The sequence below is a fragment of the Falco biarmicus genome, chromosome 9 (genome assembly GCF_023638135.1).
Source record: "Falco biarmicus isolate bFalBia1 chromosome 9, bFalBia1.pri, whole genome shotgun sequence".
NCBI classification, from domain to species: domain Eukaryota; kingdom Metazoa; phylum Chordata; class Aves; order Falconiformes; family Falconidae; genus Falco; species Falco biarmicus.
In genome coordinates this window covers 38,411,888-38,426,208 of record NC_079296.1, presented here as the reverse complement: position 1 = coordinate 38,426,208, position 14,321 = coordinate 38,411,888, and the positions used below count along the sequence as shown (strand labels likewise).

Here is a 14,321-nt window from a genome sequence, read left to right as displayed (position 1 = left end):
CCTCAGGGTATACACAAACTGACAGATGTGTCCCTCATGTCCTCTACAAGCAATCGGATGTTACAGAGGTTACTGACTCCTAGAAAAGGGGCACGGCTCCTATTCAGCTCCAGATGTTCCGTCAGCTTCTCACAGAGTTTGTACCATGGGATCCTTTCACCCTCACAGAGACCAGGGGAGTCCTTGCAAAGCTAATTGTTCCTGGCAGGAGAGCAAGGGGATATTTTCATTTACATGCACTCACCATCTACCACTTACCACCACAGTCCTTTGGGTCAGTACTGACAAACTGCTGGGAGAAGTCCCTCCCTACTCTCAGTCCTCTTTCCCGGTTTCTTCAGAGAATTTTCTGTTGCCTCGATTTCCCTTGCCTGCATGCTCCTTGAACCTGGCTTTCCCACATTTCCCTTTCCTTATGGCTGCCTTTGGCGAATCCTGCACCCTGAATCTCCCTCTGTCTTCCCACGCTCTGGTACTTACACTGTGAGTTATACTCTCCCAGCTCTAATCTGATCCTCATGGAACAGCAGGTTCATTTAATCACTGGCTCAAAAATTGCAAACACATTTTATTAGACTTATCCACTCTTAATGATACAGTGATAGCACACTACAGTACCATTTAGAACAAGCTACTATTACTAACCCAGCTGACTCCTAGTTTCTTTATAGTGAAATAAAGTCAAGGGAAAGACACGCTGTCATTTCATAAACCCAAAAAGAACACAGTGCAGCACTTGTTTAACTACAGTTCCCCAAAGGGACATGCAATTACACACATAAAGGCACTCCTAGACCCAGGAGCCCCATCTGTGAATGGAAAAATGCTGTATCCAGAAGTCTAAATTCTGAAGTTTGTGCGTTAAGAACATAATGCATTGTGGCTAGAAAGGATCATACTGATTTTCTGAATGTATTTCTTACAGGAATAACAGAAACAGAAACATTTTTTTTAATGATTCCTTTTCTTGTAACAACATCATTAAACAAGAACTGCACTTTAAAGAGTAAGCATGAAATGTCCTGAGGAAGCCTGATAAGAAGCAAGTGAGGGAACAGGGGAAGGCTTTTGACAGCTGATTTACGTGGAAAGCCCCTAGAAGCTGGTAACTGCTGGTTCCTTATGCTTTGGAAAGTTTACACCTCTTCCCTATACCCCTCATCCCTATTCCACTGGAGCCTGACAATTCTGTCATCCTTCCTTTTCAAATGTACTTAGCAAACAGAAGTACTTGCTCATTACATGTGCCTTCTCATAACCCAGAGAAAAGCAAGATTTGCTGTTTCCCTTTCTTCTGCAAAATGTTTAAATTCCCAGCCGGCTCTGTGAAGGAACAGGCTTTCACAGTGAATGTCATCTTTGGTCACCCTTTACTATTCTGGCTATAGTTCATGTTAAACTTTCCATAGGGAAAGATGCAGCTAGGTACAGAAACTACAGCCAGAATGAATGAAAAGAGAAAACATGCTAAAATTTAACTACATAAGCAAAACCAAAATAGAACATGAAATTAAATTAAAACAAATTGCTGCAAAATCAGATAGTAGTGAAAACCACCTAGAACAATTTCCAGGCAGAAAACCTATTAAAGAGTTTAGTACCAAGAGAAAAGTCTGGGCCATTGTTACCTTGGTATAGTACATTATTTCCAAACAACTTTGAATTTAATTTGTCTATTGTGCTGATGAAGAAAATAACGTTTTCAACACAGGTTCCACCCAACACATCACTTTTCATCTGTATGAATGCTAAAAAATATTTAGCAACACATTTGTCAGTGTATTTTCTGATGTATGCCATTTTCTCCCTTAGAAAAAGCCCAGAAAAACAAATCAGAGTGATCATAGAGGCAAACAACTCAAAAGTAATAAGCTTCCCAGGTTCTGTGGCATCTCAATTTGCATCTAAGGCTGAAATCCCAAAACATAGGTTGTGTGCAAGAGTACACAAATAAATGAAAGCTTTCTCTTAAGAGTATCTGTCTTTGCAGAATCACATAAAATGCTGTCTCGATTGGCAGAAGAGAAGGAACAACATTGTTTCTGAGCACTAATATTCAGTCAATGTGAAGTCATTGAGGCTTCTCCTCCTTGCAGTTTTTACCTCCTGTTCCTGACTGACAGGAGAGGAGTCAGGGCTGCCTAGCATGGCACAGAGAGATGAACTTAAAATGCCCTGTGACTATAGCAAGTATCCTGTAGAATTAATACACACAAACTCACACAGAGTACAAGTTACATTCACACCAAGCCTTCAACAAACTCCTAGGTTTTAGGCACTCCGGAGTCATGGTATTAGTTCCAATGAAAAATAGCTTAACCATAAAAGAAGCTAGCCAGTTTGGCCTTGAGTTCTTTTTTCCTGGTTACATGAGTTAAATGGTAATGCAATGGGATTGCACAGGTACATAAGGTGTGGCTGATACCTTTTGTAAGTGGTTTAACCCTTGCATTGTATCTTCTAATTTAAAACACAGCCTTAACTTAATTCTCTATTTTCCTTAGTTTATAATATGGCCAGACTGGTCTGAAATTTTGTATGAAATGTTTCATACTGGGAGAGCTTTATATCCATAATTTGAAAAGAACCCATTCAGCTGTATGAAGATACAGAAATGTAATTTTAAAAAACTGTTTATCAGACACTGGCACTTTTCCTGTTTGTGTAATTCAAAAAGGATCTCAGTAAAGAAGATTGAATTTGGCAATCCATTAACATAGATTTGATGCTCTCTCTGTTCATCTCTTGATGTCTCACCCCTTTCAGAAGAATGAAAATAACTCATGGTAAAAGAGTGTCTGTTCCCTCTTATTTGCCCAGTATATTGGCAATTATTAAAACCCTGGAAAAGCTGCTGAAGCTCTGCTGACTCATGGTGGCAGGGAAGTTACTTGTCAACTCCACAATGAAGATGGAGGAGGGAGAAGACAAAAGAGGAAAAGCCAGAGGATAAGGAAAGTTTGGGGAGAAGGCTCAGACTGAGCTGGTATCCTAAGTATCACCAAGTCTTCAGGAGAAAGAAGTTGGCTGTTACCTAAAGCTTTAAATGCTGTGTTTGAACCAGGTGAAGATTCAGACCTAATTTCATGCCATCTAAGTTCAGGATCCTAACTGAGCCATTTCAATGAAGAGTTTACTTGTCACAGGCATCCTCTACTGTCAACAGAGGAAGAGCACCAGTTCCAAGGTGCAAATGGGCTTAACGATGGTCTGAATTGTCTTCTGAAGCTGCCAAGCCTGCTCCATCAAGTACAGAGAGACCTCAAAGCAGTGATGGAAAATCTATAACAGGCACACCAGGACTGGCACATGACACTCCCATCAGCAGAACAGCTCCCCAGACTATCACAGATCCCAGTGCAGTCTGCAGTTTGTCACTGACTCTTCAACCTTACAGATCAGATTTAAGAGCCAGAAACAAGCTGTAATAGAGAATGGGAGATGGTGGCAGTGACAGAGATTAATGGAGGAATTAACCCTTCCACCCCCCCCCCCCCCCCCCCCCCCCAAATCTGACCCAAAGGGGAGAATTTCCACAGGATGTGCTTTGATGCAGGTATCTATTTCTGACTCCTGACATGAAAGATGTTCATAGTTGTTAGCCAGGGGTGACTGTGCTCCTAATTTAGGGACTATAGATAGGTGTGTTAATACTAGTGGGATTACTCTAAGCCTGAAGTCATTCACAGACTAAGTACTGGCAATGCTGGCATTTTAATGCATGGAAAATTTCAGGTTTCACCTCATTTTAAGTTCTTCTATGCTCACAGCAGTGAATAATAAGGGAAAAGTCAAAGCACATTATTCCAAGGGGTAAGGATTCTGCCTTAGAAAGGAAGAGCAGTTCTCAGAGCCGCCTGGTTGCATTTGAGGGACTATATCCTATATTCTCTATAGAATAGTCCTCTTTTAATGGGCAGCACACTTCTCTTCAAGCTCTAGCCTATTCTTGCATGACAAAGAGCCATGGTTTTTACACTTCCCCGTCATCATCTCTGATCACACATTTTTTGGTGAAAGAAGGCTGCCAGTGTGGTGCATTTGCTGTAACAGCACCTTACCTTTTCTCTGCCCAGATAAGAGGATGTGCCCTTCTCTACAGGATGCAGGAAAGAAGGGAAGAATAAGGAAAGAGAAGATGGCTCTTTATCTGATGTATAAGGACTGCCCAGGGTCACACATCTAAAAAACCCCTGCATATTACACCTTCACAAAAAATCCTGCCCATGTCATAAGTTACAGTAAAAATAATTCAGCTGATTACGGTACTACACCAAGCTGCTTAGTGCCTATATTGTCAGGGTTACGGAAGCCCGTGTTTGAAGCGTTAGTGTTGTGGAACGAAGTGACAGCAAGTTGGGAAATAAATGAGCACAATACTCTCTTCTAACCTCCTGGCACTCTGCCTTTTAACAGAGAAGAAAAAAAGCAAAAAGGCAAAATGTCAGCTCCAAAACATTTTTCATGTTGTAAAATACAGTGTCCCCACTGAAACGCTTGATGAGAGACACACTGAGGGGGCTGATACTTCGCTTAAAAATAGTGAGTTATTGCAAAAAGATCATGTGAATACATCTAACGCAGTAAGAAAAAAAGCAAAACACCCTTCGGACCAAAAATTTGTATCTATGTCCTACAAATGTCATGTAAGCCCTTCAGACAAAAGTCTCAGCAGTGCATGCTGAGCTATTAAGTTCAAGGATGCAGAACAGCTTTCACAAACAGCAAAAGAGACTAAGAGGCTTTGGCTATTTCATCACACCTCACTAGTTTACATCGAAGCTGACCATTCAGCTTCTATTAGTCGCTCAGAACAATCACTCTTTTTCCCAGCAGAGCTTACTCATTTGCAAGATAAAGGAAGACATTTCTGCACATGCCCATAATATTCTTCACCACTGGGGGCAGCTTTACATAAGACTGCATTCCCCGAAACCAAAGCAACAGTCGGACGGACGGAGCTTTCAGAATGACAGTGTGCAGAAGTGAGCAGAGCTTGTTCATTGTACGGGCTTATTCTACCTTCTATGCTACAAAGCAGCTTCCTAGCCGGATCGGGTACTAAGTAAGGGAACTGCTGTGCTATGGAATACAGATGTGTGAATTCAGATAGCTAAACTGTGCTTGGAGGAATCTAACATGCTTTCCTATAAAGCGAAATTTTAAAAGCCAGGTTCCTAACTAGAAAGATGCAAAAACGTAATATCCATGAAGATCCTATTACCTAGGAAGAATTTGACATTTTGCTGCGAATGCTGTGTCGGGATTGATTTATTCTTGGAGTGTTCTGCATGGCTGGCAAAGAATAATGTTCCAAAATCGGTCCATCTCCCAAGGGGTCCAATTTTTCTTCCTGGGTGTCAGCGAGCCCTGACTCACTACAGTGCAGCTGACAGGGGCTGCCATGCTTGTGGCACACTAAGCAAAAAACAAAAGACCTAAGGACGACCTTTGAACAACACAAAGGATGGGTATGTTTTTCATGTTATTTTTTTTATGTATAGTTCATAGCCACTGCATAGCCTGTGCTTTAATTACTCCATAGACTTACCTTGATGTGATTTGTCATTACAGTTAAATTGCTTAGGGATTACACCTTTTACCCAACTGTCTTTCATTATTTATATAAAGGTATTCTTTAAAAAAAAAATCTGAGTAAAGAAAACAATGTGAAAAGTAGTTGAGTCGAGCTAGGGATTTTAAAATGATTGTTGAAATAAAAGATTTTAGCATGATTGAAAGAAATGACTGATGTGTGGGGGGATAACTTTTCTAAGTTGTTTTTATTTCCAGGTTTCAATGTAATTAGGCTACTGAGCGGATCAGCTGTAGCTCTGGTAATAGCCCCTACTGTATTACTGACAATGCTTTCTTCTGCTGAACGAGGATGCCCTAAGGGCTGTAGGTGTGAAGGCAAAATGGTATATTGTGAATCTCAGAAATTGCAGGAGATTCCCTCAAGTATATCTGCTGGTTGTTTAGGTTTGTCCCTTCGATATAACAGCCTCCAAAAACTAAAATACAATCAATTTAAAGGTCTTAATCAACTCACCTGGCTCTATTTAGACCATAACCACATCAGCAATATTGACGAAAATGCTTTCAGTGGAATACGCAGACTAAAAGAGTTGATCTTGAGTTCCAACAGAATCTCCTATTTTCTTAATAATACCTTCAGACCTGTGACAAATCTTCGGAATTTGGATCTGTCATACAATCAGCTGCAGTCTCTGGGATCTGAACAGTTCAGGGGCTTAAGGAAGCTGCTCAGTTTACATTTGCGGTCCAATTCCCTAAGAACCATCCCTGTTCGAATATTTCAAGATTGTAGGAACCTTGAACTGTTGGACCTGGGTTATAATCGCATCCGAAGTTTAGCAAGGAATGTCTTTGCAGGCATGATCAGACTGAAAGAGCTTCATCTGGAGCACAATCAATTTTCTAAGCTCAACCTGGCACTTTTCCCAAGGCTAGTCAGCCTTCAGAACCTTTATTTACAGTGGAATAAAATCAGTGTGATAGGACAAACTATGTCCTGGACCTGGAGCTCGTTACAAAGACTTGATTTATCTGGCAATGAAATAGAAGCTTTCAGTGGACCTAGTGTTTTTCAGTGTGTGCCCAATTTACAGCGCCTCAACCTGGATTCAAACAAGCTCACATTTATTGGTCAAGAAATTTTGGATTCTTGGATATCCCTCAATGACATCAGCCTTGCCGGGAATATATGGGAATGCAGCAGAAACATTTGCTCTCTGGTAAACTGGCTTAAAAGTTTTAAAGGGCTGAGAGAAAATACAATTATTTGTGCCAGCCCCAAAGAGCTGCAAGGGGTGAATGTTATTGATGCAGTGAAAAACTACAGCATCTGTGGCAAAAGTACCACGGAAAGGTTTGAATTAGCACGAGCTCTCCCAAAGCCAACATTTAAACCAAAACTCACCAGGCCTAAACATGACAGCAAGCCCCCTCTGCCCCCAACTATTGGAGCGACTGAATCGAGCTCTGAACCTGAGCACGACACAGAACACATCTCCTTCCATAAAATCATAGCAGGCAGCGTGGCCCTTTTCTTGTCTGTGCTTGTGATCCTGCTGGTAATCTATGTGTCATGGAAGCGTTACCCAGCCAGTATGAAGCAGCTGCAGCAGCGCTCTCTCATGCGAAGGCACAGGAAAAAGAAAAGACAGTCACTGAAGCAAATGACTCCAAGCACACAGGAATTTTATGTAGATTACAAACCTACCAACACTGAAACCAGTGAGATGCTGCTGAATGGAACAGGACCCTGCACGTATAACAAATCAGGCTCCAGGGAATGTGAGGTATGAACCATTGTGATAAAAGAGCTTTTAAAAGCTGGGAAATAGTGGTGCTTTATTGAACTCTAGGGACTATAAAGGGAACGTTTTTCTCACTTTTCTGGCACAGCTCTTCCATGTCTCTTTTTTGTACATTCATAATACTGGTCATTTTACTCTCATACATAATCAACTCATTGAAATTTAAATACCGTAATCAATGTGAAGCCTGAGCTCTGGTTTAATACAATACCTATTGTACAAACCCTCTACTGATTTCATTAAAGTCTTTCTTGTTTTTAAATAGAAAACTTCTTTCATAAGTAATCCACTGCACCTGCAGCGACTGTACCTCTGTTTAGGGAGAAAAATAACAACAATGAAAAAAAACCCAAAAAACAAAAAACAACTCAGTCGTCCCCCCCAGCCCACCCACCTCCCCTCCAGTCTAAACCCAGCCCTTGCCCTAAAACTCGTTTTTTGAACAAAAACCAAACCAAAGACCCAAGGTACTGTAGCATCATGTAATTCTGAGTTGTTTGAGGAAAGAGATGGTGCAGCACCAGCACTGAAAGAATGCCTGATTTCTGCCCAACACAAGATATAGTAAAAAGCCAGTGGGGAGTTAAAGCACTGTCTTTGGATGTGAGGTATCACACCAAAAGCAAAGCAGAGGGAAACCTAGGCCTAATAAAAAAATAAAAATAAAAAGGTACAATGGGATTTACTGTACTGCATTATAATACAGTGTTTCCAGGGCTGAAAACTATTAATTGAAACCTGTTTATGTGACTTCATACAAAAGGTGCCAGTGTTTTTCCCTTACATCCAGTTGCCTTTCAGAAAGTAGTCAAAAGGCATTCATTAAATGAAGAGCAGAAATTCCTTATTGATGCAATTAGAGGAACTCAAATGTGCAGCAGCAAAAGCAAGACCACTTCCTGCACACATTTGTTTCAACGCTCATTAGAAATTCTCTTTTCAAGACTGTCAAAGACATTAATGTAGCTGAGGAAACCATTAAATCTGTCATTTTCTTCTATTGCTTCTTATTTGCTGGGCTGGGCTTGTTAGGGTTTTTGATGTGTTTTGCACACTGTCCCTCTAATGACCAAATAAAGCTTCATTACTTACAAAGCCAGACAGTGTACATTTCAGAAAGACTGCAACTACAAAGACCTTTCAGAGAAAATTGGTTACTCGCAGATCTGAGAAGAGTGCATCCAAAAGTCCTTAAAGAAATCAGTGACAAATTATTTTTCTCTCTTAGCAAAACCCTAACAACATTACAAGAATTCACAGAATGCACAATTTTTAATGTGCAGTCATTCATCAGTGGTTCTGGACAAGACACAGATTTGTAACCTGGTTACTCCCTGCCCTCTGACCCAAAGTCACGTATTTTTGTTGGTTGCAGAAGAATATAATACCCCCCATATTTCCAAAGAAATCATACCCCCTATTTTGATTATCAGGAAGGGATGGGGGGTGGGGTGGTTCATTCTTGAATTTATACAGTAGAACCTATATAGAAGTAAGGCAGTAATTTTATTACCTCTATTTTGTAACTTGATTTGGCTTAGTAAACTGCACGTCTTCAATCACTTGGGAGGGAATGTTTCTACAAAGCAGTTTCACTGCAGCAGATTAGAAAAAGCAAAACCTTAGCAGAATGTTCTGAATTTTCACTGGAAAAAACCTAACCCGAGCCAATCACCTTGAAATATGCTAGATACAATGAAAACAAATGAGAAAGCACCTCTTAAAAAGAACTAATACACTTGAAGGGGTTTGGGGTTGTTTTGTTTTTTTCATATAATGAAACCATTCTCATTTTTCAAGGACTGTAGTAAGGAAATACCCCAGAGCAGAAGCTTGAGACTATACTGAACCCTGCAATACTGAGATCCCGTTTTACTGAGTACAAAGAGGATCCCACACAATTAATAATGCAAGTGCTTGAGACACTTCAGCAGCACTGAGCAGATTGTGATTTTTTTAACCTGAGTTGTACCTTGAAAGTTACTATTAAAAAGTCGATACACATTGAATTACCTAGCTATTATAAGATTTGGTTTTCTATCAGATGGTCTTGGTTATCTCTTTGCTAAAGGATTAGAGTTTGCTGTAAACTTTGTGTTAAAAAACATCTCTGTACTTCTACAGGCTTTAATCTCTGCAGTGGTGACAGCTATGCACAGACCAAACAAGAAAGATCTGGCCTAAAACATACATACATTCATGTACATATACAAAAAAATATACAAAAATAAAAGAAAATTTCACTATTTAGTTTAAAGTGCTAACTGGAATCAGAAAATAATTTCATACTATTAATTCAGCATTTTTGCTATTTGAAAATACATCTAAATACATCAATACATCTAAAACTTCTTAATGGACTGTAATTGTGAATGAGTTGTATATAACTGAGTTTGACTGTATATGTATATGTCCCTTTATCTTTCTTTAATGCTTTGTTCTCACCATAATGATACTTAGAAAGAACCAATCCATAACCTCCTAAAGAAAACAATACCTGTAAAATTGTCACTAGCTTCCTTTGAAAAATATTTCATTATCATTTCAATAAGGCCAGCATGTCATTAATCATACATGGGTAACAAAAATAATAATGAAAATCCAGCATATGTCTATTCGAGCACAGACACGCTCAGATCAACTAATTAATTTATTGCCTAAAAAAACAGAGATTCACTTTTCATTTTAATTGCTGCTATAGTCATTGATAATGAAACCACTGTCTGATTACACAAAAAAGATGCCCAGTTTAACTCTTTGAACTTTCTTTCACAGCCTGAGGCCTGTGAGCTGAGTTGTTAAATCCCACTCTAGTGGCTATGGCTTAGAAAACATTTTAAACCAGCTTCATAGCATGTTAAAGCACATTACAAAACCCATGCTTTTCTCTGTGCAAATACTATGTGAACTACACTAAACTTAGTCACACCACTGTCAAATTAAACACTACAAGTGACTTGTTTTGGGTGGCTAGACCACCAGAGTCACAAATTCTAATAAATCTTGTAGGAAACAACCTGGTCTTAGCTGAGCAGCTTTCAGTCCCTGTGAAAGGCTGCCCCTTTCCTGAATACAAATGAAGTGTTAAAACCTCAGAGATTCCAGAGAAGACATTTCTCCTTTGCTCCTCTCCAGTTTGGGTCGTGGACGTCTAGAATTCTGATGCCACTTTGTCTGGATATTTTGGTGCCAGTCTCCCACCAAACTATTAAAACCTTGCTGGGGTGATGCCCAGGAATCCTCAGAGGACGCACAACAGCTGCGATAGCTCTTAAAAAAACCCCAAGCTTTCACACAAGCATTTTAGACATCAACTTAAAAAAGAAGATGTGATTGAGTGCCTCTAATGACCTGCCTATCCCTTAAGGGATCAGATGCTGCCTAGGTATTCCAAGTTTAGGAAAGCAATAATTTATTTTGAAGGTGTCTGGGGTTTGTTTTGTTGTGGTTTGGTTTGGGGGTGTGTGTGGAGGTGTTGTTTTGGGTTTTTTAAATCAACTCCTATTCCTTTTCCTGAGTCGTATATGGTGTTCTGGGGCTAACACTTGAAAACCAGTGCTTTTCAAGCCACAAAGTGCAGTACTCTTCCATGCCCATTTTCATCTTCATCAGTTTTGCAGTCTACATTTATTTAAACAATGTTGAGACAAATGTTCAGTAGAATCACCAAACAGGGCTGTTTCATTTTTCTGTAGCACCCCAAAAATCAGTCAGGACTTCCTCTGCTAGACACTGTACAAACACCTTCCAACAATCTCTTACATCAAATGTTTTCAAGGGATGTTGAGAAGACAGACAGAATATGGCAAATAAACATGGCAGATTTGAGGTAGTTTGCTTGAGATCACACACCAGTTCAGTCCTGGGAATACTATCCAGTTTCCTCACACCAAGACATCCTCCTAGTCAGTGGACTACTTGGCCTCCCAACTAAACAGCCTAGATCCTAGAATATTCAAGAGGTATTTCAGAGTAATAAAGCACACAGAATGCACATCTTTGGAAAAAGGAAATAACTAATGTACTAAGCAAATTCAAGAAGACTGGTAATGTTCATTCACTGTGTTGAGATTACCTCCAGCAATTGCAGAGGAAGAGAATAATAATGAGAACAAGTGGCTTGAGTATAATGAATGCAAGCTTCTCTACTGGCTGGTAGGTTTCCATTACTCATTATTTGCACTTACACAGTCATCACAGCTTAAGGTTTGGCAATGCTTCTATTATTATTATTATTATTATTATTATTATTGAACCTTAATATAAAATGCATTTGAAAAATTAACGTAAATGCACAATATTATTGCAAACACATTTGGAAGTTTTCAGTTTGCTGCAAGCTACTGGCCTTTGCTGTCAGCCACTCAACTCTAGATCTATAGTCGCTTAGATGAATTTCTATGGAACAATAGTGACATCCAGCGGGTAGTTAGCTTAATCACAGGTATCCATTGTCTATCTCAACACACACACAGATGTGTTTTCCTTTTTACATTGCATTCTTTTCTATCACATGGTAGTAGCATCAAATCCTTCCAGCATACAAGTATTCAACTGTATCTGTGTCTAGGAGTCATAACCTGAATGTGGTGAATAAATGGCGAAAATAAGAGTAGATGAATGCTAACAAGAAATGGTCTACCCAATGTGTAAGTCAGTACTGCAGTAAAAGGCAAGAAGCATCTAATAAGCAAGCAAGGACAGGAGCTGTAACAACCTTTGTGGCCACTCATTTAGAACTTACTACTTATAAAACACCACTAAGTGACTTTAAGATACTATAAAATAAACTCAAACAACTCATTCAACTTTCCTAACAGCAGAGGTAAAGTAAAAATAAAAATTTTGAGTTTATTTTTACAATAATGAGAGAAATGTATTATTAGACATCAAAAGGAAGGGAATTCACCACCTGGGAACAAGTTTAAGTAGCAGCTTCATCTTGAAAACACACAGTGTACGAAAGAGACAATAAGCAAACAATGAAAGACCAAATTAACAAGCAATAATAAAACCAAAGAATGGGAAACTCACCAGCAGCATTAATATGCAGCGTATTTGCTTGGGCAGTTTTGCAGCAACTGCTTTAGGCCTCAGAGTAACTCTATGCCAATGTTACTGGCATTTGAATTTTAAACCATAGTGAATGACATAAACCAATGCAATCAGGATTATAGCTCTGTTGATAACAGACAGATTTCATTTCAGTTAAGAAGATGCACAAGAACTCATTTCATCCCATATTGAATGAAATACAGTTGTATTTCTAAATTGTATGTACTTAGGTGTGTTTGGAGGTCACCTATCAGTCCATGATATGTAGCCTTGAATTTTACTCCTAGCTAGGCTTTCTAGAATAGGTGTTATCACACTGGTACAGTGTAGGATTTTAACGTGATTCTCAGGGTTACATCCAAACTATTTCTTGGCATAATATTTATGGAACGCAGTAAAGCACAAAAGAATTAAAAAGTGACTGAGTTAAATAGCTATGAACAGATCATCAAGGGCATCATAAAGTAATAAAAAGCAGTTTATTCAAAACACTCTGGGATGGCTAGCTCTTAGTTGATGGCTGCTACTTTACCTACCAAAGAAACTGCAAATTTCATTTAGAATGAGCAAAACCATCATAAAAGTCTTAATAAGAAAAGACTTGCAAGTAGTAGGCAGTATATTTTACTTGACCAAGCCATCACAGGAATCACATCACCCTATAATTCTTGTCTTGCTCATATTGTTAAGGTCATGATAGCTCAACATAAGCATTCTAATGTAAGAATGAGTATTGTTTACTGAGAAGGGACAACAGGGCAGTTAATCGCTCTTTATTAACTTTTTCTTTCTAAACAGCTTAATGAAACTTACTGAGCTTATTGCAGGAAATACTTTATATTCATGTGAAAAATCATAAGTTTTAGATTCTTCATTACCAAAATCAACTAAACTCTTATACAAAAAAGAGTATTTCATTCTTTACTTACAGTTTCTGTTTCTCACAAACTCTTTCACTTGCCAAGAAACAGAATGACTCCAGATGTAATCTTAGAAAAAGAGTTCTCCAAAAGGCCCTCACATGTGTCTTCTTACCAATTCAAAACGTTCCCTTCCTGTGTTCCTGTGTGACTAATATATTGACCACGTGTCACAGCTTCCACTCTTGACTGAATGTTAAATTTCTATTACTTTAACACTAGCAGTAGCATTGAGATCACGTAGGACTTCGTAATTACAGTTCAACCTTGCAAATTCTCAAAGTGTTTTGTGGCAGCCAGACTCTATTAATACATCATAAGGACATAAGAAAATAAAACATCCTAACTACTCATCTACTTACACTCCAAACAAGGACATAAATGCATTACAAGGTTTATTGCTTCACTACACCACTGAGAAAATCATCTGCCCAGTTCTGTGTGCAATTTCTTCCCTTCTTCAAACTAACAAACATTTAACTAGCTAGGTCTCTCAGGAACATAACTGCTTAATGCTGAAAGAAAAAAAAAAAAAAGCCTAAACATGTTGATATTTGCAGCAGCCTGCAGAAGCTGTCATCATGAACTCAGCCTTTATTAGTTCTTCCAACTTGAAATCCAGCAGTACCTGCTATACTTGTCATGTATTATACCTGCGCCATATCCCATAGTGTCATGTACTAACTATATGAAAACTTTGCATTTTTATGGGCACTTCTGTTTATGTGCATAATTATACTGAGGGATGGAAAACAGAAAAGATTCAGGAAAAGGACTGCGTATGGCTTACAATACTAGTAAAAAGTTAGAGAGGATCACTCAGTTTTTCCAGAAGTTAAACAACCATTTTTAAAAGAGATAAAATCACATTCTAAAGCAAAACTGGAATGTTAAATAAATTTTCATGCATTTCCTAAAAGTATTTTAAACATCTATATTTTTAAAATTGCTACTATATGGTTATAGCCATCTTTAAATATCAAACAAAAAACTTCTCTAGCTT

At 38.8% G+C, this 14,321-nt stretch overlaps 2 protein-coding genes across 3 annotated transcripts in view; one reads left to right on the top strand and one right to left on the bottom strand.

Annotated features, from left to right (window-relative positions):
• CTNNA3 (catenin alpha 3) overlaps positions 1 to 14,321 on the bottom strand; it is a 500,767-nt gene that overhangs the window by 255,265 nt on the left and 231,181 nt on the right. The gene's annotated exons all lie outside the window — the stretch shown is intronic.
• LRRTM3 (leucine rich repeat transmembrane neuronal 3) overlaps positions 4,867 to 14,321 on the top strand; it is an 86,957-nt gene continuing 77,502 nt past the window's right edge. Inside the window, exons 1-2 of one of the 2 annotated variants that reach the window (XM_056352601.1) lie at positions 4,867 to 5,471; positions 5,794 to 7,325. In XM_056352601.1, the coding sequence (XP_056208576.1) occupies positions 5,468 to 5,471; positions 5,794 to 7,325 (1,536 nt within the window). In that variant the 5' untranslated portion in view covers positions 4,867 to 5,467. Of the gene's footprint in view, positions 5,472 to 5,509; positions 7,326 to 14,321 lie in introns of those variants that run through there. The other variant, XM_056352600.1, reaches the window with a different exon arrangement.